At 47.4% G+C, this 23,153-nt stretch overlaps 1 protein-coding gene across 1 annotated transcript in view; it reads right to left on the bottom strand.

Moving 5' to 3' along the window:
- The window catches only part of DLGAP3 (DLG associated protein 3), a 41,012-nt gene extending 24,012 nt beyond the window's left edge, over positions 1–17,000 (bottom strand). The window contains exons 1-4 of the mRNA XM_047790678.1: positions 16,921–17,000; positions 14,294–15,481; positions 9,839–10,044; positions 9,450–9,522 (exon numbers count right to left, since the gene is read on the bottom strand). Of these exons, the coding sequence (XP_047646634.1) occupies positions 9,450–9,522; positions 9,839–10,044; positions 14,294–15,430 (1,416 nt within the window). The 5' untranslated portion in view covers positions 15,431–15,481; positions 16,921–17,000. The remainder of the gene's footprint in view (positions 1–9,449; positions 9,523–9,838; positions 10,045–14,293; positions 15,482–16,920) is intronic.
- Between the last annotated feature and the right edge of the window lie 6,153 nt (positions 17,001–23,153).

Consider the following 23,153-nt stretch of genomic DNA (forward strand, 5'->3'; position numbering starts at 1 on the left):
TATTTCCTGCAGCTCAAGAGCTGATCTAGCGCCTGCTCTTTCTAGGCCAAGTTCAAGATACTCCTCAACTAGACTCAATCCAGCTCAGAGGGTCCCTCTCTGGAACATAAGAAAGCTGGTCTAACCCCAGCAGAGAGTGTTTCAGTCTCAAATTTGGGCACCAGATGATGGAAGGAATCTCTGTGGCTTATCTCTGTATCTCCAGCCCTCTTTTGTACATAAAGCACTAGGCGTAATATCTGGCATACAGCAGATACTCAATAAACATTAGCTACTATTATTAACAGCAAGAGGTTCTTAAATCACAGTGACAATACCTCTCAGAGGCCTCTCTTTCCCAAGGGTTCTCAAGCTCTTGAAATTCCAACCATATGCTATTCCCATGACCAACTCTATCCAAAGCAGACAGAAGGAGGGCAAGAAACTCCCTAGGGCCACACACCTTCCATCTCCACTCGCCAAGAGCTTCTGGAGTTCCAACAAGAGACCAGGACCCAAGGGAAATGCAGACTTTTATAGACTCTCAGAGGAATATTGCATCTGAGCTGATCTTTACTGTATTACAAGTATAACATTGTAACATTATGCCTTGAAATCTCCTATTATTCCTACATTGCTTTCAACCCTGCTCCCCCCAACTCTTGCTTTCAGGAGAGTCAAGGTCAAAGAATCCTCTTGGGAAATGAGAACCCTAGCCTTTCTGCAAACCAGACTCAGAATAAGTAAATATTTCCAAGGATGCGGGATATTTAAAAGAAAATACTTTGTTTGGATCAAGTTGAAAATTGTCCGTACTAGAGTTGGTCGGTCCAACTGAGGGCTAGGCAACATCCTCTATACTAAACATACGTCATTTGGTTTAGATAACCTTGGAAAACCCTCTTATTTTAAAACAGTCTAAAACACTGGATAAAATATAACAAATGTTGTTTTATATGCATAGCTGAGCTCACAAGAAGGCGAGATAAGTCCCCAGGGGACAAAAGCAAAGAGGAGACTGGAAAATCAGAACATTAACTGTGTGAGCCAATGCTGCAAACAGCCCAGTGGAGGTGGGAGGTGTCGACAGGGGTTGCTGGTCTCAGTAACCAAAAGGCTTAGATTTTAACACCACCCACTTGGGTGCAGGACTACGGCTTTGGGCTCACATGAAGCAAGTAATTGGAAATTAGAACTTGCGAAAAAGTAGGAAAAGGGAAAGCGCTGATGAAAAGGTAAACTAGAAAAAAATCAATGATTAGCAAGGAATCGATTCCTGATGGCAAGGAAGCTAGTCTGTAGTCTCGGCACTGGGAGGAGGGGGAAGGAGGTAAATCTAAATATTTATACTCACAAGCTAGTCTTCACATAGACACAGGATCTGTGTCTGCACTGATCAGAGCCCCCCCCCCCCCCAAATTAAAAATTAACATAAAAGAATTCCAGACTAATAGCAGTCCAACAGAAGCAATTTAAATTAGGGTACCCACTCCTAAACTGTTCTGATCAGGATTCTCACAGATAAAGCTCCACTGAAGATGAGCTAATATTAGACTATGGGGTAGGCAACCTCTGACCTGTTTCCAAATGGTCATCACCTCCTGGCACTCACACCCGTGCACAGTCCCTTCCTCTTGAGTACCTGTTAGACCTACTGGCCCACCAGGAATAGAATATGGCAGATACAATGGCATATCACTTCTGAGATTAGATTATGAAAATACCGTGGCTTCCATCTTGGACACCTACTCTCACTATCTCTTGGAGCCTCTGCTGTGGGGGAAGCAAGTTGTCGTGAGTTGTGTTATGCTGTGAGCCATGCAGTGAGTCCCACACATCAAGGATCTGAGGCCTGCTGACAGCCATGTGATCATGGAACAGCCATGTGATCATGGAAGAGGATCCTCCTCTAGTCAAGCTTTGAGGTGGCTGAAGCCTTGACCAATGCCTTGATGAAGCCTGTGAGACATCTGATCCAGGTGGCACCCAGCTAAGCTGTGCTCAGACTCCTGATCCACAGGAATTGTGAGGTAATAAATAACTTTGTTTTAAGATATGATGTTTTGGGGTAATACATTATGCAGCAACAGATAACTGATACAAACTGTGACATAAAGAAGAACTCAACTTTTACTGAGTTAAGCCATGGAGAATTCAAGATTTATCTGTCACAGCAGCTAATGTTAACCTAGCTAAACCATAGTTTAAAAGTTCTAAGAGTTAAAAGATAAATCTGAAAACATAAGGAGAAGAAAAAAAAAAGCTTTGGACAAAAATCTAGAAAGACTTGGAGGTAACAAATCAGATTTCTAGTGGTGGGGGGAGGGACATTTAAAACAATTAATGAATGAAGTTGTAAATGAGACACAGCTAAAGAGAAAAATAGTGAACCCAAAGCTATAACTGAGGAACTTACCCACAAGGTAGCATAGAGAGATAAAGAGACGGAAAATATGAAGAGGAGGTTAAGATACATGAAGGAAAGAATAAAAAGGCCTTGCATACAACTAATAAGTATTCCAGAGGAGGGACTAGATAGAACGTGGGAAAGGCAATATTTGAAAACATAATAATGGTGGTTGAAAGTTTCCAGACTTCTGACTTCAGACACAATAGAATGAGAAGGATACCAAATCGTATCCCCCAAGACAACTATAAAGCTGCACAAGAACAACCATTTTATCACTCTGAAAATCATCAAAGGCATACAACAAAGAAATACATTCATAAAAATTACTGAACTTTTGGTAAGAACAGCATGAGTCTCTGGTGTCCTTGCCTGGGGCTCCTCCAGTTACCCAGGCTCCCAGCTCTATCTGTCCTAATAGTTCAATGAGGGTGGGCCAGGCTATGAAAACTCTAACTAAAAAAAGCCTGCAACTAACAAAGGGTCCTCACTTAATTTTGAGCAGTGTCAGTTATGGTGTCAAGAATAGAAATAATTAGCAGCACCGCCCATCTGAGGTTTAAGCATTGTTTGGGGAAAGCGATGGACCAGAAGACCTCACAGGGATTTAATGGGGAGCTCCAGTGGGTAAGACAGCCACAGAGAATTGGATAACTCTTTACATGTTCTGGATTAACTAGAGGCTGGGTACATGTACAACAGAGATCAGAGAGGCCCTGAGTCACCCACACACCCCTCGCCAACAGAGCCTGTGCTTATGTGCAGAAGAAGTACAAGAATCCTAGTGAAAAGTAAAAGCCAGAGCAAGCTTGAAAACAGCCCAATGTTTGTACTCCCCAGCTCACACAGAACCATAAAAGGAAAACCATTACTGGCTTGAAGTTTTTGAGCACAATCTTTGGTCAGTCTCTGGCTGGATACTAAGATATGCAAGACACAGGGTTAACCCCTATGAAACCAGGCTTTAAAATAAAAACAATAAAACCAATTAGTGGAGACACTAGAGGCTGTGTTTGTCAGGGTATATAGATTTCACAGATTTAGGGGAGGAATTAACAAACAAAACACTAACAATATTCAAGAGGTGAAGTAAAAATCCAGAGTTGTGGAGTTCCCTAGTGGCCTAGCAGATAAGGATTTAGTGTTGTCACTGCTGTGCTTGATCCCAGGCTTGGGAACTTCCACATGCTGCAAGGGCAGCCAAAAAAAATAATCCAGAGTTACTAAAATATATTATCTAAAATGATCAGTATTCAACAAAAAAATAAGATATGTAAATAAATAAGAAAATGTCAATGTCTCTAAATGTTTGATTTATCAAACAAAGAATACAAGTAGCTATTATAAGTGTTCAAAGAACTAAAGGAAATTATGCTTGAAGATTTAAAGGAAAGTATGACAACATTGACTTCATTCACAGAAAACCACAACAAATAGAAATTATTATTTTTTTAAAAGAAGAAAAGAATTAAATGGAAATTCTGGAGCTGAAAAGTAAAATAACTGACATTTAAAATTCACTGATAGAGCTCAGCATAAAAAATGATCAGTAAACTTGAAGATAAGTCAGTATAGATTATCCAATGGAGGGGAAAAAAGACTGAATAGAAATGAACAGAACCTCAGAGACCTATGGGACCATACCAAGTATACTAATATGCATGTAATGGGAGTCCCAGAAGAAGATGAGAAGGAGAAAGAGGAAGAAAAAATATTTGAAGAAATAATAGCCCCAAAGTTTCCAAAGTTAATGAAAATCTACAGATTAAAGAAGCTCAATGATTCAAAGTAGGTTAAACACAAAGAAATCTATACCCAGGCATATTATAATCAAAATGTTGAAAGACAAGGTGAAAATCTTGATAGCAAGAAGAGAAAAACAATCCATCATACGAGAATATGATTAACAACTGGCTTTTCATCAGAAACAACGAACACCAAAGACAAAGGAATGGTATAGTCAAGGTGCTGAAAGAAAAAACTGTCAATCATGAATTCCACATCCAGCAAAACTATCCTTTAAAAAGTGAAGTAAAAATAAAGATATTTCCGGATAAACATACACTGAAGAATTTACTGCCAGCAGAGCTATCTACAAGAAATATTAATAGAAATTCTTCAGGCTAAAAGGAAGTGATACCCAAGGATAACTCAAATCCACAGGAAGTAATGAAGAACACCAGAAATGGTAAATACATGAGTCAATATAAATAATTATATATTTTCCACACTTTTCCACTTAACTTCTTGAAAAGATATAAGACTGTGCAGCTTTTACTGCAGTATATTACTGGTTTATAATAATTTTTAGGTTTATAACATCTATCGGTAATATCAATGATAATAATAGCACAAAGAAGGGAGAGAAAAAGAGATATATTAGAGCAATACTTCTATAGTTTACCAGAATTTATTAGATTTAAATAAGTTAAGAAATACATTGTAATTCCTAGTACAACCACTAATAACTCAAATAATATAGTAAAAAGGAATTAATAAAAAAGAAACTTAAATGGTACACAAAATATTTAACACAAAATAAGTCAGTAAAGAAGAAGAGGGGAACAAAAATGACACAAGACAATCCAACCATATTTATAATGACATTAAACATTAATAGACAAAACACTCTCATTCTAAAGAGAGAGATTGTCAGATTGGATAAAAAAGCAAGCAGATTGAAAGTTAAAGTATGGAAAAAGATGTATCAGCAAACAGTAACAATGAGAGAATTTTCCAGCTTTGATGAAAGACATGAATCCTCAGATTCAGGGAACACACACACACACACACACACACACACACACACCATAGTGAAATTGTAGGACACCAAAATCAAAGGCAGGATCTTGACAGCCATTAGAGAGAAATAGAAATAACCAACAAAGACAATTAGATTGATAGTAGACTTCTCAACAGCAAGAGAAGACAGATGATATAGGACTATCTTCAAAATACTGAGAGAAAATAAATGCTGACCTAGATTCTGTAATAAACTAAATTATGTTAAATAGTGATAGTAAACTATATTTTTTTGTTAAATTTGCTACTAACAGACATTCATGGAAAAAAATTACTAAAGAATTTACTTTAAAAAAAAGAAGGAATGAAATGTAGAAGGTGTAGTGAGGGGGTAAGGCAAAAATGTGAATATATACTCACATTAATCTAAAGTCAAAGACTAATAGTATAAAATATAACAACAATAATAAAGACTAATTGGGAGAGACGAAAAGAAGGTATTACTAAAATACTGAGCAACAAGTATATGTAAGAAGGGAAGAGGTGATCAAAAGTAAAGCACCCTAAGGTCTGTACATTGTTCAAGAGGAGAGTAGAAGTAATTGCCATTTTAGACTTTGCTAAGTCAAACATTCACATGAAAATTATAAGAATAACCACAAAAATAATGGAATTAGAATATATAACTCCCAATCCATCCAAAAAAAGGCAACAAAAGAGTAGAAAAGCATCACAAAGACAGGATAAATAGATGGCACAAAATAAGATGACAGAAATGAATCCAAGCATGTGAGAAATCACAATAAATATAAATGTACTAAACTCTCAAGCAATTGTCAGAATGGATATAAAATAAAATCTAGCTATAAACTGTTTACAAAAGACATACCTAAAACATAAGGAGACAGAAAGCTTTAAAGTAAAAGATGGCAAAGACATCCTAGGAAAATATTATCAACAAAAAGACTCAAGGGCAAAAAGCATTATAGATGACAGAGTGCTATCTCTAGCTCATTAAACCTGTTTTCTCTTCTGCAAAGTAGAGATTATAAATCATGCCCCCCCAGGAGAAATATGTAAAGTGTACATGATATTAGATAGTGTAAAGTGAGAAGAAGAGGAGGAAGAGAAGAAGAAGAAGAGGAGGAAGAAGGAGGAAGAGGAGGAAGGAGAAGGAGGAGGAGAAGAAGAAAAAAAGAAAAGGGAATAGGAAATCTTGAGAGGAGGTCAAAATTAAAATTTAGAGGAGTTCCCATCGTGGCTCAGTGGTTAACAAATCCGACTAGGAACCATGACATTGCATGTTCAATCCCTGACCTTGCTCAGTGGGTTAAGGATCTGGCATTGCCGTGAGCTGTGGTATATAGGTTGAAGATGTGGCTCGGGCCCCACGCTGCTGTGGCTGTGGCATAGCCCAGCACTACAGCTCCAACTGGACCCCTAGCCTTGGCACCTCCATATGCCGAGGGAGCGGCCCTAGAAAAGGCAAAAAGACAAAAAAAAAAATTAAAATTTAGAACATTTGGGGAAAGACCTGAAAGAAGTGAGGGAATGCTTCATGGGAGTGTCTTGGAAGGAGAGATCCAGAGGTAGCAGCAAAGGCCCTAAGTCTGAGGCATATATGTGGTGTCAGAGGAGCAACAAGCGGACCAGCATGGCTGGGGTGGGTGACGGAAAATAACAGTGTTAGGAGGAGAACTCAGTAGCAGGTGCCATATCATGCAGGACCTTATAAGTCATAGTAAAGTGCTTGACTAGTCCTCTGAGTAAGATTTTGAGTGAATGTAATTTTTATATTTAAATGATTATTATGGCTGTTCTGTGAGAGAAAGAAGTGGAAGCAAGGGTATGTGCAAGAGATCAATTAGAAAGCAGTGCAATAGTCTAGACGAAAGAACATGATGAAGTGCTGGCACGGAGATGGTGAGGAGTGACTGGATTCTGGAAATACTTTGAAGGTGGGACAATAGGATTTGCTGAAGGAATCGATGTGGGATGTGAGAGAAAGGAGTCCAGGCTGATTTAAGGCTATACCCACGTCATGTGGAAGTTTCTGGGGCCAGGGATCAAAGCTGTACCAAAACAGCAATGCAAGCCATGGCAGTGACAACGCCAGGTCCTTAACCCACTACACCACAACCCACTGACATAATGCTTTTAGACCAGGGCTCCTGGAAGGATAAAACTGCCATTATGTGAAATGGAGAGGATAGAGCAGGACATTTGGGATGGGAGAAGAGGGTACCAGCAGTTTAGTTTTGGACATCTTCTTCTTTTTTTTTTTTTTAAGGCCTACACCTGTAGCACATAGAAGTTCCCAGGCTAGGGGTTGAATTGGAGCTGCAGCTGCCAGTCTACACCACAGCCACGGCAATGCCAGAGCCAAGCCATGTTTGCAATCTACACCACAGCTCACGGCAATGCTGGATCCTTAACCCACTGAGCAGGGCCAAGGATTGAACATGTGTCCTCACGGATACTCATCAGGTTCATTACCACTGAGCCACAACGGGAACAACTTGAGTCTGAGATGTTTACTTAACATCCAAGTGAGATTTTAATACACAGGTATACACACCTGGCATTTGTAGGAGAAAGTGGGTTGGCACTATACATTTGGGAGTCATCAGGCCCTCTATAATACTCAAAGCCATGAGCGTGGATGAGCTCACCCAAAGAGTGAGTGTAGGAAGAAGTCCAGGATCTAAGCCCTGGAAAACTCCAGTGTTCAGATCCTGAAGAATCTGTGGGCACTAGTGACACAGACAGAGACTAGGCAGCCAAGAAAGAGAGCATCTAGAAGAATCTAAAAGATGTGGAATCCTCAAAGCCAACTGAGAAAGGTGTTTGAGGAAGGAGAGAGTCATCTGCTATGTTAGTTGTTGCTGACGGACCAAGTGAAACAAGGACTGAGCATTTACTAGCAAGTTTAGCAACTAGCGAGGTTGGGCTCGTGTGAAAAGATAGCTGCGCCTATCAGATTCTCTGATTCAGGAAATGTAACAAGGAAATGCAGAGAGGCTGCAGTAGCAAACAAGGGGAGCCAATGTAGACCATCTTTTGCATTGCTTTTTGTATTGCTTTATTCTCCCCCCAGCAAATAGTAAAAATAGCTGACCTTTACTGAGTACTGGCTATGTGCCAAGAGTACTATTATAATGCCTATTTTTAAATAGGGACAGTGGGGCTCAAAAAAGTCAAGCAACTTGCCCCAGGTCACTCAGCTAGCAAGTAGCTGAATTGGAATTCAAACCCATCTCTAGCATTTAATTACTAAATTATACTGCCAGCAAAATAACTAATCTCTAAGCCTCAGTTTCCTCATCTGTGAACTGGGAATGATCTTTATGCCTACTTCACGCATTGGGGGGAAGGACAAATGAGCAATATAGAGTGTCCAGCACAGAGTAAGTGCTCAGTGTTAACTATTATTATTAGGAGCATCAAAAGGCACCTTGTGTTTGCACACATTTTCTCACGGAACTCACAAACCCCCTGTGAGGTAAGCTTCACTACTATTGTTACTTCAAAGAGGAGAAAACAGGCATTGGGAGGGAGGTATCTTGCTAGTGGTCCACAGGGTGGAGTAGAAAGGAAAGAATTCAAGCCCAGATCATCTCTGAGACGGCAGCTCTGCCTGCTTCCAGTCTGTACAGCCAATCCTGCCTTCTGCATGGGGTAGGCTGGGAGCAATCAGGCCAGGACAGGGCTGGTGAAGCGTTGCCCTTACAAGCTCATCACTTTGACAATACTCGCTGGTTTTCAAGGATGTTACTCTCTGAGAGCCTCAGTCTGAGTCAGCTCCAGGAGTCTCAAGGCAGGATTGCCAACTGCCCAAAACCAGATCTCTGTCCTCTCCACAGGCAGATCCCTTTCTTTTTTTTTTCCTCCCTGCTTTTTAGGGCCACACCCGTGGCATATGGAGGTTCCCAGGCTAGCGGTCCAATCGGAGCTGTAGCTACCAGCCTATGTCACATCCACAGCAATGCTAGATCTGAGCCATGTCTGCAACTTAAACCACAACTCACGGCAGTGCCGGATCCTTAACCCACTGAGTGAGGCCAGGAATCGAACCTACAACCTCATGGTTCCTAGTCGGATTTGTTTCCTCTGCGCCATGACAGGAACTCCAGATTCCTTTTTTTTAATTTTTTATTTATTTTTTTTTCTTAAAAAAAAAAATTGCACGCGTGCTGCCCCCACTGCCACCCCAGGACGCACCCCAGACACCCCCCATCCCTTTTTTTTAAGCCTAGGTTGAGCATGGGTCTGAATCTCCCTTCCCGCCCTTTCCTTCAGGTGTGCCGGGCCTTCTCCCTACCTGTCCGGTGGTGAGGGAACGACTGTAACCAGGGATGGAGCTCCGGGGGTGGATCCGGGGTGGGACACAGCAGCTGGGAAAGGTCAAAATTCCAGATTCAGAACAGGGGTCTGCCAGGAGGCGGGAGAAGGGAATGAAAACACTGGGATCCCTAAGCAGCTTCAGAAAGCCCCAGAGAGCCCCCCGAGACTCGTGGGTAAAGGGACTCTTCCAAAGAGGCATTCAGGTAGGGGCTCTCCCAGGGAACCCCCCTTCACGTGGGGCAGAGCGAGACTCCACTTGACTCCTAAGCAGGGAACCTGAGTGACACCCACGCTATGCACATCTCCTGCAGGAACCCAGCATCACCATCCTGCCCCCCACCCCCACCCCGCCCTCCCAGTCCTTACTTGATCCGGGCCTGGTCCACGCTGGAGGAGCGGCGGGTGGTGAAGCGCCGGGCGACTGCCTTGGGAGATGTTTTGGGGCTGCCGTCTGAGTCTCCGCTCTCCTCATCCCCCATGGCTTTGATGTAGCTGCCGCTCCGCATCCTGCGGCAGGGGATCTCTCCGTCCTTGCCCCCAGTGGGGTAACCCCCCCAGTCATCCTGCGGCACCTGCGGGGACAGGGGCCTCCGTCTCTCAGGCAAGTCCCTGCTAAATCTAGAAGTCAGGACCCTCAGTCTCCACTGCCAGCGGAGGATGCTGTGTCCTGGCTCAAGCAGGCAGCGCTCAGGAGCATGCAGAGCAGAGCGTTGGGCAGTCTCAGGTCATCCCCTCCCCAACAGACAAGGCCTTATCATCCTCTGTGGACCTGCTGCTACTTAACTGAGGGCGACCTGGAGTCTGGGGGCTGACATGTCAGGTGCCAGGGGGCTGAAGAAGCTCAGAGTCCTAAGTGACCTATGTCAATCTCACTCCCAGCAGTAAAGTGACACTTGACTCCAGTCACTTTTCACCCTTCCTCTTTCATCCTCTTAACGTGCTTATGTCCCCAGTTCCCTGATTTCCCCCTTCCTTCTGTGGGGAACCACACAGGGTTTTAAGCAGGAGAGTAACACCGATTTGTGTTTCAGAAAGAGCACTTCAACAGTACAAAAAGAGGATGGATTGTGGAGAACCAGGAGCAGGGCAGGGGCTCAAGTGGCAGGAGGGAGACCAATTAAGAGACGGATGCTGTTATCCAGGCAAGAGATGATGAGGCCTAAATTAAGACAATGACAATGAGGGGGAAGAGGAGATGGAAATGAGAGGTGTTATGGAGCATCAGTGAGCCTGATTAGACGTGGGGGGTGAGGGGGCGAGGAGGAGTCGAGGATGACTGGGAGGCTGCTGGCTGAGGCCCTGGTGGATGGTGCTGTTGTTCACTGAGCCACAGAATCCCAGAGAAACAGATCTGGGGGAAAGGTGATAGGCTTGGGGTTGAGCATCTCGAGTCTGGCAGAGAACTGTCGAGCAGGTGGTTGGGTGTTTGGTTCTGGAGTTCAGTGGAGAGATCTAGGCTGGAGGCAGATGTGGGGTAGTCAAGGGTAGCAGCCGAATCCACAGGAGTGAATGAAACAGCCCAGAAGAAAGAAGAAAGAGCAGTGAGGATGGATCCACTGACATTTAAAAGGGGCCTGCAAAGAAAGGAAGAAGAGCCTGTGAAGTCACCTGAGAAGGAGTGGGCAGAGGGGTGGGAGGGAAGTCAGGAGAATGCCATGTCATGGAAACAGAAGACATTTCCAGAATAGAAGGAGCTGATAATGTCAAATGCCACGGTGCATGCGGAGGTTAGTGATTCGGGCTAGGGAGTTAGACAGATTCATGTTCAAATTCTGGCCCCATCACTTGCTAGCTGGATGAACTTGAGCAAACTGATTAATCTCTAAGCCTCAGTTTCTTCATCTGTGAACAGGGAATGATCACTATGCCTACCTTACAGCATTGGGGAGAAGGACAAATGAGCAATATAGAGTGCCCAGCACAGAGTAAGTGCTCAGTGTTAACTCTTCTTATTACATCATCGAAATTAAAGCATCGAAAGGTAGCTTTCAAGGAGAACTCTCAAGAGACCGCTGTCAGAGGACACTTTAGAGGATGGGATGTGGACATCAAACTATAGGAAAAGGGAGAATGAAAGGACATGAAGTAGCAGAGTCTATGCTCTAAGAACGTGGAAAGGGAGGGGAGACAGGAGATGGAAGGGGGTATGGGGTTGAGGAAAGGTTTTCTCAGGATGAGAGAAATGTGAGCATGTTCTCGGGCTGAGGGAAAGAGCCAGTAAAGAGAAAGATAGTCTTTAAATGTGGGAAGGAAGGGAATCCTGTCGTGGACAGACAGGATTCTGGGGAGATGGGCTCAAGCCCTGCTGGGGGGTCAGCCTGGGATGGGTGGTCCTGGCTTCTCCTCTGGGCCAAGAAGAAAGAGGATGAGGGTGGTTGGGATCTTGATGAGTCTGCAGATGGGCTGACAGGAAGGCAAGGGGGTCCATGACACTGGCCTACACCTTGAAGAAGGAGGAGTCCTGAAGGCATGGGGGAGGGGGCTAGGGCAGGTAGCAAAGATTTAAAGTACCTCTTGAAAAGAACAGGTTAAATGAGGTGGGGGCTGGGGTTCAGGGAAAGCAGAGGGTTTAGGAGAAGACCAGAGACTGGGGTGAGGCTAGATGAGGGGTCAGAGAGTCAGTGGGAGAACACGGACTCAGGGATGTGGGTCCCATGAAGGAGCCCTCAGGGGTTGAGGGGGACAGGGCTGGGATCAAACAGAAGATGGGAACAGAAGAAGGAGGCAAGGCTCCATAAAGGAGCAAGGGCTCCGAGGGGAAAGAGGGGTTCTGGAAGAAGGTTGGGGGAGAGCTGGAGTCCAGTGGGCAGAACAGGGTCTCAACAAAGTAACTGGGGATCCAACAAAGGCACCTGGTCTGACAGGGTCAGCCTCGCGTGCCTTTGTGCCACGCTGCCTGGAGAGTCCCTGCAGCCTCTTGTTCTCCCCCAAACAGGCTCTGACTTTCCAGTCCTAAGTTGCCTGGGAACCCCAGCCCCTGATGGACCATTGCCCTTCCCCACACTCTACAGAGAGGAGCCACAGTCAGGCAGAGGGAGGCAGATGGGACAGCCAGGGCACGCTCTGCCACACTGCAGGGTTCCCACTCCACAGCCACTGCGGAGCTGCTGGCTCCTCTGCAGGACACTGTGAGGTGCATGTTAAAAAGGAAGCCCCCAGAGAGGTCAGGGCAGCCCTGGAGAAGCAGCAGGGAGCAGCAGAGTGGTGGCAAGGCTCCAGGGATGGGAGAAGAAGGGCTCCTCTGCCCTTTCCACCAGACCCTTCAATTCCCAGCTTCGAGAACCTCTCTATCCAGGGAGGGGGCAGCCCCAGGCCTACCCGGAAGTCCAGAACTCCAGACGTCTCCAGCCTCCCCTTCTATCTCCCACCCCACCCCCACCCCCCACCCTCGCTGCTTCCACTATGGCCCTATCGGTACCCTGGAGCTTTTCTGAGTTCTCTTCCTAGGAAAGCCCTACCATGTACGGAACAACTTACCCGAAAGGCCAGTGACACCCAAAACACATGCAAGCTCAATTCTTCATACCTTTGAACATGCTGTAGCCTCTTCCTGGAACACCCTTAACATGGAACTTCTGCATTCCACTAACTCCTGCTTCTCCACTGAGATTCTGCTCAGGAGACATTCTTCCTGGAAGCTGCTCTGAACACACCCTAGCCACGATCACCCAGGTGGTGAGGTGCCAACTCTGGGCTCCCATGGTTCCCGAGGTTCCCTCCCATCACAGCCTCATCACATTGGATTCCAGCTGCTTCCTTGTCTATCCCACCTTTAAACTGTGAGTTCCCCCCAAGCCGCGTCTCTGTATCCACAGCACCCAGGAAATGCTCGTCAAATGAACAGCTGTGGATTAACTCTGTGGAAAGTGGGTTTGGGGGATAACCCTCAGTCCACTGGACTCCTAGAACTAGTCTGGACTTTTTCTCCTAAAATGACATGAGGGCTCAAGGAAGCACGTCAGAGGATACCGGAGGAGAGCGTGAGGCAGAGAAGAGGAAGGTTTGGTGGCGAGAAGAACCCCTGACCCCATCTCCATAAGAAGATGGAGAGGGGACTGTGAGATGGATAAAGGCTCCATAAGAAGAAGAGGTCAGAGCTCCTGGCCTCACCTGCAGACGCCAGAGAGGTGATAAAAGAGAACAAGGACAACGCGCCAGCTGTCACCTGCACATCCACTCCCAAGAAGCCCTGCCTGCTATTGTGTCTGGAGCTCAGACTTCACTGTGTCCCCACCGCCTATGGAAACCCATAGCACAGGCTTCCAGGCTCTTCCACAGCCCGGCAGGCATCCTACTGCAGGTGCTCCAGAACAACAAACACCAGCGGCGGCACATTCTGGAAATAACTGACCTTCATAGTCAAACAATATCTGGACCACCCAGATTTGGGAAGAAAAGAGGTCTGGAGAAGGCCTGGGGCAGAAAGAAGACTGCTTTCCAACTGCTGACCTCCAATTTCAAGGAAGCTCCAGGCGGGGAGCACCACGCTGCCCTGTTCACTGCCTACCCTCAACCTCATTTTGCCTCCAGCCTCACAAGGCAGAGGCCAGGACAACTCATTCAAAACAGCAGGTAAAGGAAAGGTCTTCCTGGCACTGACATACAACATCAGAATAGAAGGGCACTGTCACGGCACAAACGGGGAAACTGAGGTCCCCTAAGGGGCTCAAGGTGACACAGTGAGGCCGGAATGAGCCTCCCTGCCCCCAGACCCTCCAGCATGGGAACAGCTGACTCCCACCCAACCCCTTCCACAGCTCCCTGGGTGACAACGTTTGTGAGGGCTGAGGACCCTCTTCCCCACCCCCACCAAAGCCTCACCTGCAGATAGTGATAAGTCCTGGCTTTGGCCTTGGTCTCCGGACCCAGGAGCCCCTTGCCTGGCCCGGCCCCTGGGTATCCATCCCGGCCCTGGCTGACCATCATAGTATGCCAGGCACTTCGCTTGACCGATTGTCCATCCAGTGACATGGACATGCCAGTGCAGGCAAGACAGCGGCCTTCTGACCCGCCCGAGCGCCCCTTGAAGCTCAAGTCCCGGTAGGACCCATCTGGAGCCTCCAGGCAGAAGGGACCCCCGGGCTCCCCAGGGGGCCGCCCACCCGCCAGGAAGCCACTATCACTGTCCAAGTTGTCGTCGGAGCTCCACCAGCCCGTGGCCTTGGCCTGGTGCCGTCCATCCCCCTTGCGGTCCTTGCTCTTGCTCCTCTTGCCGTGCCGGGACTGGTGGTGGTGGTGGTGGTGGTGGTGATGGTGGTGGTGGGAGGTGTGGGAGCCTCCGGAGCCCGGGCCAGGGTAGCTGTCTCCCCCGGAGCCACCTCTTCCCTCAGCCTTGGGCCCGTTATAGTCCCGCTTCCCTGGGGCCTCCAGAGAGTGGGACTTGGCAAACAGCTTCTGCACAGAGTGAACCAGGTGCCGGATGCGGCTGGGGCTCTCGCTGCGGGGCTCCGGGGCAGTGCCAGACCCCGGCCCTGGCCCTGGCCCCGGCCCTGGCCCTGGCCCCGAGCCCGGCCCGGCCCCTGCTGGACCGCGCTGGTATGGCAGCGTGTGGAAGCCATCTTGTTGAACTGGCAACTGCTTTTCAAACTGGTCCAGAAGTGTGGGAGGCAGGCGGGGGGCACCCTTGCCCGGTGGGTGGCCCACACAGTCTTCACAGGTGTCGAAGGGGCCCTGGCCAGGGTACATCCTGGGGAAGGTGCTGCTACCTCCCCCAACCCCGGCCCCTCCTGGCCCTCCCTCGGGGCCGATGGATGGCACCTCACTCAGGCTCAGGGGCCCTTCAGGCGAAAGGTGTCCCAGGCCGGCTCTCGGGGCACAGAAGCGGGGCTCGGTGGAGAAGGCCTCCCCGGAGCCCAGCAGGTACGGGGCCCTGGCAGAGGGGCCCACGTCCATATGCTGCTGGTCAGCAAAGCGGGCTGGGCGGGGATGGCTGCCTCGGTCGCCATGATAACCCCTCATGGCCTCAGCAAGGGCTCTTCATAGTGTTGGGGGCCAGGCCCCAGGAACCTCCTGGGAAAATAGGGAGTAGTGGGATTAGGATTGAACAATAGACCCCTTCACCTGAAACTGTTTTTTTTAGGTATTCTTATATCCCTTTAGGTAGTGCATATCAGTGCATTGCGATTAATTATACTATCTTTCCACAAATGGGGTTAAAAATCCTTAACACAGTCATCCTAGACAAAGATGCTCACAAGGGCACAAAACAATATCATCCTTCATCAAACACTGCAAATATAAGAAATGCTTATTCACAAGAGGAAATGCCCTCAACCAAATGGGTTTTAAGAATCCTCAGGTAATGAGAAATAAAAAGATGCCCACACAGACATAAAAACCCACTAGCCGTTAGGTAAATTAGCTTTCAACAAGCTGCTAAGAGGCAAAGTGATCCAGAGCCACACCTGTGTCCTGTCCCCACCCACTCCCACCACTGTGAGGAGCCAGGCCTCAGGGTCACAGCTCCCAGCCGCAGGAACCAAAGAGAACACGAGACCCTAGTCTTCACACCCATCAGGATTCTGCAGGAAAATCCCTCCCCTTCCTTCCACACCCAGCTCCTTCCATCTGGCTGGAGGCTCATTCTGCCTCCCCCCAGGGCCGAGATAGGAAGGGACAACCTGAGATGATTCCTCCTTTCTCTTCTGGGTTCCAAATATTCACCCATGAAATTTCCCCTTTTGCCTTTTACCACTGCCCCCAATTCAGTGGAGGGGAGTCATGAAGGGAAAAGAAATCATAAAGAGGAGGAATGCTGGCTATTCAGGCAGCATCAGAATCCTAAACTGGGGTTGGAGCCCAGGAGTTCCTCCTCCCAGGAACAGTGGGCTGGCAGGGTAGGGAGGTGATGGAGGGAAAGCATTGGAACCAGTGCCCCTGGCCCCCATCCCAGGCTTGCCAAGGCTACAGGACAGAGAGGTCAGCTCTCAGCAAGAACTGCCTCCAATCAGGACTCCAGAGCTGCCAGGACAGGAGCTACGGCAGGAGGGGGTGCCAGCAGGAGGGACAGGGACTGAGGAGCTGGCAGACGGCGCCCTCCCTCATCCCAGACCAGGCTCCTGGGCCATCTGCTGACTATGAGGGGATGACAGCCTCAAAGACTCCAGACAGCAGCACCTCCAAGGCTCATCCTCCCTTCCTCCTCCCCCTCCACCACCACCCCACCACCTCCCATACCCACCACATTTCAGGTTTCTTCCAGATCCTGCTCACAGCTCATCTCTGAGCACCTGCTAGGGAACAGGTACTGTGTATACCTAACATTCTCTAATTCCACTGAAATCCTATGTGTAGACATTACCCACATTTACCCATCAGAAAATTGAGCTCAAAATGGTGAGGTCACAAAGCCGGTAAGGGGGGGGGGCGGTGAGTCACTCTGAATCAAGAATCAAACCCAAGTTATTCCGATTTGAGAACCCCATTTCCCAGACCCTCCTACCACTCACCATCTGGGGTGTCCCATCCTTGGTGTCAGGATCCTCACCACCAGGCAGAATCCTAACTTCAGAAGGCTCAGGACCACTGGCTCCTGACCAAAAAGAAAAGAGTGGTAAGCAAAGAGAAACAGATTCTGCTGGAGTCCTTGGAGGACCAGTCTCTGGCCTTGACAGTTTCCCTGCCCAACCCCCCAAACCAGGACTGATTGGATCCCCCATGATGCAGAGCCTTTGGACCCCCAGGGAAATGAAGTTGGCTTCATTATGCAAATACATGCAAATGAGCTTACAGGTTGGACTACCTCCAACTGCAGGTGTCTGTGTGATCTGTCCATGGTGCTAAGCCACTGCATTTTCATTGCCCTCAAATATGATGCCATTCCACAAATATTTGTTGAGCAGCCACCATAACAAGACTCTGAGTAAGACGTGTATAGAGGTGATCTAAGTATGGTCTCTGTCATTGAGAGGCTTATAGTCTAACACTCTCACATGACAGTGTTATTTTAGGTCCCTATATTTTTGCACAGGCTGCTCCCTCCTCTTAGAATCTCCTTTCATCCACCCCCAAACCCATTCCCCTGGCTAATACTTACTCATATTAAGCCCCATCTTCCCTCGAAGACTTTCTGTACTCTTATTCTAGGTTATGCCTCTCTACTGGGCTTTTATAACACCCCAGGTTCCCCCATGAAAGCAGCTATCACACTGCACTGAAATTGTCTGTTTCAGTTTCCATCTCCCCAACTAGAAACTGGCCTTCTGCAGGGTAGGAACCAAATCCTATTTATCACTGGATCTCCAGCACTTCACTCAAGGCTTTGCCCAGAGCTAGTTCTTAATAAACGTACACTAAGTAGATGAATAAGTGACTGTGCTGGAAAGAGGCACCAAAACGTTAGGCCAGTGCGGACAAGGGCAAGACTAGATCCAATAAAGGGAAATTGAGGAAGACTTCCGAGAGAAGAGTATGTTTGCGGTGAACAAGGTGGGTGTGTGTGTATGTGTGTGTGTGTGTGTGTGTGGCAGAGAGAATTCCCAGTGGAGGAAATAGCAGGCACAAAGGCAGAAGAGGTGGGCAAATAAGGACTTCTCAGGGGTGGGCTCGGAGAGTTGCAGCAGACATTTGGGGTTTGGAAAACACTGGGAAGAGATGGAAGCGAGAGGGAGTCAGAAAAGAAGATGATTCTGAAGTTTGCAGCAGCCGTGACTGGAAGACTAATGATGCCATTATTAGACACAGGGATGTCAGGAAGAAGAGCTGGCTTTGTGGGCATGATTAATAGTAATGGACGAGACACAGTCAGACAACAAGAAGGACTTCCTGACCCTGAGGGATGCGAGACCATGAGGAAGATGGTGAAGCCTTCTGGGAATCTTCCAAAGAGGGGAGGGGAGGACCTGCCCAAAGCCCTGGCCCACCCTGTGCCCTGGGCTGTACAAGCTGTTGGTTATCTCGTCTGGAGGGAAGCTGGTGTGACCTCTCAGATAGCGACTCCCTGACTCTAGATGACAATTCTCCTACTTTGCCCCTTCCTGGGGAAGCAGAGGTGAGTTCAGACCAAAATGGCCTCTCAAACAGTTGTTGGAAAAGCAGCTAGAAGCATCTCCTTGCTTTGGAAAGAAGCTCTGATAGCTTGTTCTTTCAGCCATGGCCTTGTCCTCCTCTTCCTGCCCCAGGCAGGACCATGTCTGAGACTCACAGCACAAAATGACATTTTGACAAAAGCCCAGACTGTCCTATTTGCCTTGTTTGGGGCCCATCAAGCTGATGTGCTTCCCTATGGTGGACATTCCCAGGTCCGCCCCCCATTCCTTCACCACCACAAGGGCTGCTGCCACTGAGCCACTGAGGCTTCATCAAGATCTTGTCAATAGAGTTCCTGTTGTGGCGCAGTGGTTAACGAATCCGACTAGGAACCATGAGGTTGCCGGTTCGATCCCTGGCCTTGCTCAGTGGGTTAAGGATCCAGCGTTGCCGTGAGCTGTGGTGTAGGTTGCAGACACGGCTCAGATCCCACGTTGCTGTGGCTCTGGCGTAGGCTGGCAGCTACAGCTCTGATTAAACCCCTAGCCTGGGAACCTCCATATGCCGCAGGAGTGGCCCAAGAAAAAGGCAAAAAGACAATAAATAAATAAATAAGATCTTGTCAAACTTCAGTCTCTTTAGTGTCAAGCCATGTTCTCCCAGCTCTAGTTTCAGAGGAGATGGGTCCCTGTATTTGCTCTTCTCCAGATAAACCACCTCCCTTATCTATGCCCTATATAGCAGCACTAGCTAGTGGGAAAAGCATAAGCCCTGAGACCAGAAGGCGTGTAACACAAGACAAGTCACCTTCCCTCTCTAAGCTCACCTGTCTCCAAGGATTTTAATATCAAGTGATACAATGTATATGAAACCACTCTATAAACTCTAAAAGATTATGCAATGTAATCCCTCACAAGAAGCCTTCATTTTTGTTGTTGCTGTTTGTCTTTTTGCCTTTTCTAGGGCCGCTCCCGTGGCATACGGAGGTTCCCAGGCTATGGGTCAAATCGGAGCTACAGCTGCCAACCTATGCTAGAGCCACAGCAACGCGGGATCTGAGCCACATCTGCAACCTACACCACAGTTCACAGCAACACAGGATCCTTAACCACTGAGCAAGGCCAGGGATCGAACCGGCAACCTCATGGTTCCTAGTCAGATTCGTTAACCACTGCACCACGACCGGAACTCTGAAGCCTTCATTTTGGATTTCCAAAATCCCCAATGTCCAAATACTAAACAATAGCATCAAGTCCAAATTACTGAGAGAAGATATCCAGTTTATGGATTTGCTAAAGAGACGAGTTAACCAATATAGACTTCCTTCTGTATATCATACTCAGGATCACATTCCTTCTGCTGCCATTACTAAACATAATCAAAAGGAAGGAAAAACAAGCAAGGAGGGAACTAGTAATTCAGTCCCTTGTCAATCTTATGGATTTTGCTTCCTAAAAATAGATCTGCCCACTTATTGCCATTTCTACCAAATCACCGTCGGCTGACTAGCCAAAATACATTCTCAACTTCCTTTCCCCTTTCCCAGGCTCTCTTGTACCCAGAAGCCACACTTTTAGCTAATGATATACATAAAAATCTGATGTGGGTTTCTGGGAAAGATTTTGCCTTTATAATAAAAGGGGCAGAGCTTGCTGGTACCATCCTTCCTTTCTTTTCAGCTTGGATACAATCATGATGCCTGGAGCTAGGGCAACTGTCTTGCCACAATGGGAGAAAAGCCTAGAGAATCCAGAAATGCTAGCCCTGGAGTCACTGAACCATGGAACCAACACAAGTAGCTGCCTTCCTCTAGGCCAAAATGTGGTAAGGGACAAAACCCTCTTTATTTTTTTATTATTTATTTATTTTGCTTTTTAGGGCCACACCCACAACATATTGGTTCCCAGCTGGCCTACGCCACAGCCACAGCAACGTAGGATCCGAGCTGCATCTGCAACCTGCACCACAGTTCATGGCAATGCCAGATTTTTAGCCCACTAAGCAAGGGCAGGGATCAAACCTGTGTCCTCATTGATGCTAGTCAGATTCGCTAATTGCTAAGCTGCGACAAGAACGCCTTTTTTTTTTTTTTTTTTTTTATGGTCACATCCACAGTATGGAGTTCCCCAAGCCAGGGATCAAATCTGAGTTGCAGCTGCTACCCATGCCAGACCCTTGAATCCACTGTACCCAGCTGGGAATCAAAACCACACCACCGCAGAGGCAAGGCAGGATCCTTAGCCCACTGGGCCACCCTGGGAACTTCAAAATCCTTTTGATTTAGACCACTGGTGGTCAGATTTTCTGTATTTGCAGCAGAAAGCTCTGCTAACTAATCCAACTACCTCAGAACATCATCTCCTGCCTGGACATCTGCAAAAGCCTCCTAAATGGTCTCCCTGCTTCCGTTCTTATCCTGCTGCAATCCCAACAGTCATCTGGAAACACAAAGCTGATCGTGGCACTTCTCTGCTTAAAACTCGCCATTGGTTTATTGATGTTCTTAGGATAAAATGCCTTAACCCAACCAACAAGGCCTGCAGGCTCTGGCTCTTCCTGGGTTTCCAAAATCCTCTCACAACAGGTTCCCCCTTTTGCTTCCTCTGCTCCAGCCAGGCCAGGCTTTTTGCGGTCCCATGATCCTTCCCATCACGGGGCCTCTTCCCCCATCCAAAAAGCTTTTCCCTCCCACCTCTGCCTTGCTAACTCCTACACACCCTTCAGATCTCAGGCCGGTTGTTGCTTCCTCGGGGAAGCTTTCTCTGGCCTCCCTGACTAGGTCAGATTCCCCTGCTGTTTGCTCTCAAGGCACTAGGTACCTCTATAGCTCGCCTATCATTACCATTGCCAATTTCTGTGATTCAGAAATTGTCTGTCTCTCCCATTCGAATGTAAGTTCCATGTAAGTGCAGGGATTCCATCCATCTTATTTACTGCATTACCTCCGCCCCCGTCCCCCCCCCCCCACTTCCAGAACAATGCTCGGCAGGTGTTTGTTGAGTGACTGTGAGCCTCCAAAGAACAAGACCCTTTTACTTATGACATTTTAATTCCCACAACCTTCCAAGGGATGCATATGATTCCTATCTCCCAACTTGCAGAAGAAGAAACTGAGGCTCGGAGGGGTTCGCTCACAGTCCCAGAGTCACAGAGTTGGTGGCAAACCCAGAAGTCAACCCCAGTAGAGCTTTACTCCAGTGCCTTAGCTTTTCTGCTACCTGTGCTGCTGCTCAGGGAAGCCAAACTGATTAAATGTCGTTCTGGAGGAACACAGTAATGAAAGTGAATTTGTTAAAAAAAAAAAAAAAGGAAACAAACAAATAAAAACCTCATACATACCACATACTCCAGAGGTAACCAGAGTGTGGTGTAGCCTTTTCCCCTGTGTGGTGAGTACGGAATTTGTTTCAAGTCCAAGGTCAGATAATTACCGAATAGAGGAAGCTCCCCAAAACCCTATAACAACTCCAGGTACCAGTGTTATTTCCCCCCATTTTATTGCACCAAGTCATCTACCTACTATCCCAGCACACAGAGAGCTGCCCGGATGGTGAACCCCCAGGCCCAGGGAAGCAGCCGCTTTCGCGATTGCCTGCGGCTGGCTGGAAGTGGGGAGTGAAGGAGGCTTGCAGGGTGCTGTGGTGTGACAAATTCTCTGATGCAGCTCGCATCTTCCTGGGATTGGAAGAAGTGGCACACATGCCGTCACCAAGAAATTACCCAATTTAGCACCAACTACACAATCCAGCAATTAGTTTCTTAAACCGGAACTTGCTGGGGGCTGCCAGGCTGGCAGGGTTGTTGTTACAAATCTCACTGGGAAACCAGCTGTGTAATTCGCCAGGAGGTTGTCACTGCCCCAAGCAATTACCTCCCAGAAAAAGAATGGAAGATGGAGGAAGGAAAAAGCCTGCAGAGGAAGGAGTCAGAGTGCTTTCTTTTCCTCTCCCCAGGGTACTGCCTGGCCAAATCAGCTGATTTTCCTTTCTTGAGACCTAGGTGACTCCCAAACTCCCGGGATCAAAGCAGTTAGTGGTATACCTCTGGTGTCAGACTTTCTGGATTCAAATCCCTTTCCATCCACTTACTAGCTGTGTGTACCTGGGCAGGCGATTCACCTCTCTTAGCCTAGCTTCTCTTCTGAACAATGGGGTAATATTAGAGCCATTAGAAAGGTATGAATGATGTGATGGGGAACCGGGTAAACATATAACACTGTACCTGGCGCAAAGAGAATCCTCAACAAAGGCAGCTACCATTTAGCTGTACTTTCATTTTTATGACTTCCTCCCTTGGTTCACAGTGTGACCTCAAGTAGGTCACTTCATCTCTCTGGGACAACCATATAAGGTATCCAACTGGGAAGAAAACGCAGTCCTTACTCAAGATCGGCCACACCTGGTTGCCCAAGGATCCAGGTGCACTTGACAGAGGCCAGTGTCTCAGAGGTTGACACAAAGTGATGCTTTGGGCAAAGAAAAAGCTTTCAAAAATCAAGTATCAACTGATTTATCCCTTCCCCAAGAAGTTGCCTGGAAGAGCTACAAGCCAGACCTGATGGTCCGATGGCAGCAAAGGGGTACCGTTGCATTCTTGCTGGGGATCAGTTTTTCTGGTCCCCTCACATTGGTATGAGGTCATCCCCGTACCTGTTCCAACACAGCAAGTGAGGCCTGGAACTCATTTTGCTGCTGGGATCCTCCACACCTGTGAA

Source organism: Phacochoerus africanus, chromosome 8, assembly GCF_016906955.1.
Source record: "Phacochoerus africanus isolate WHEZ1 chromosome 8, ROS_Pafr_v1, whole genome shotgun sequence".
In the NCBI taxonomy this organism is placed as follows: Eukaryota; Metazoa; Chordata; class Mammalia; order Artiodactyla; family Suidae; genus Phacochoerus; species Phacochoerus africanus.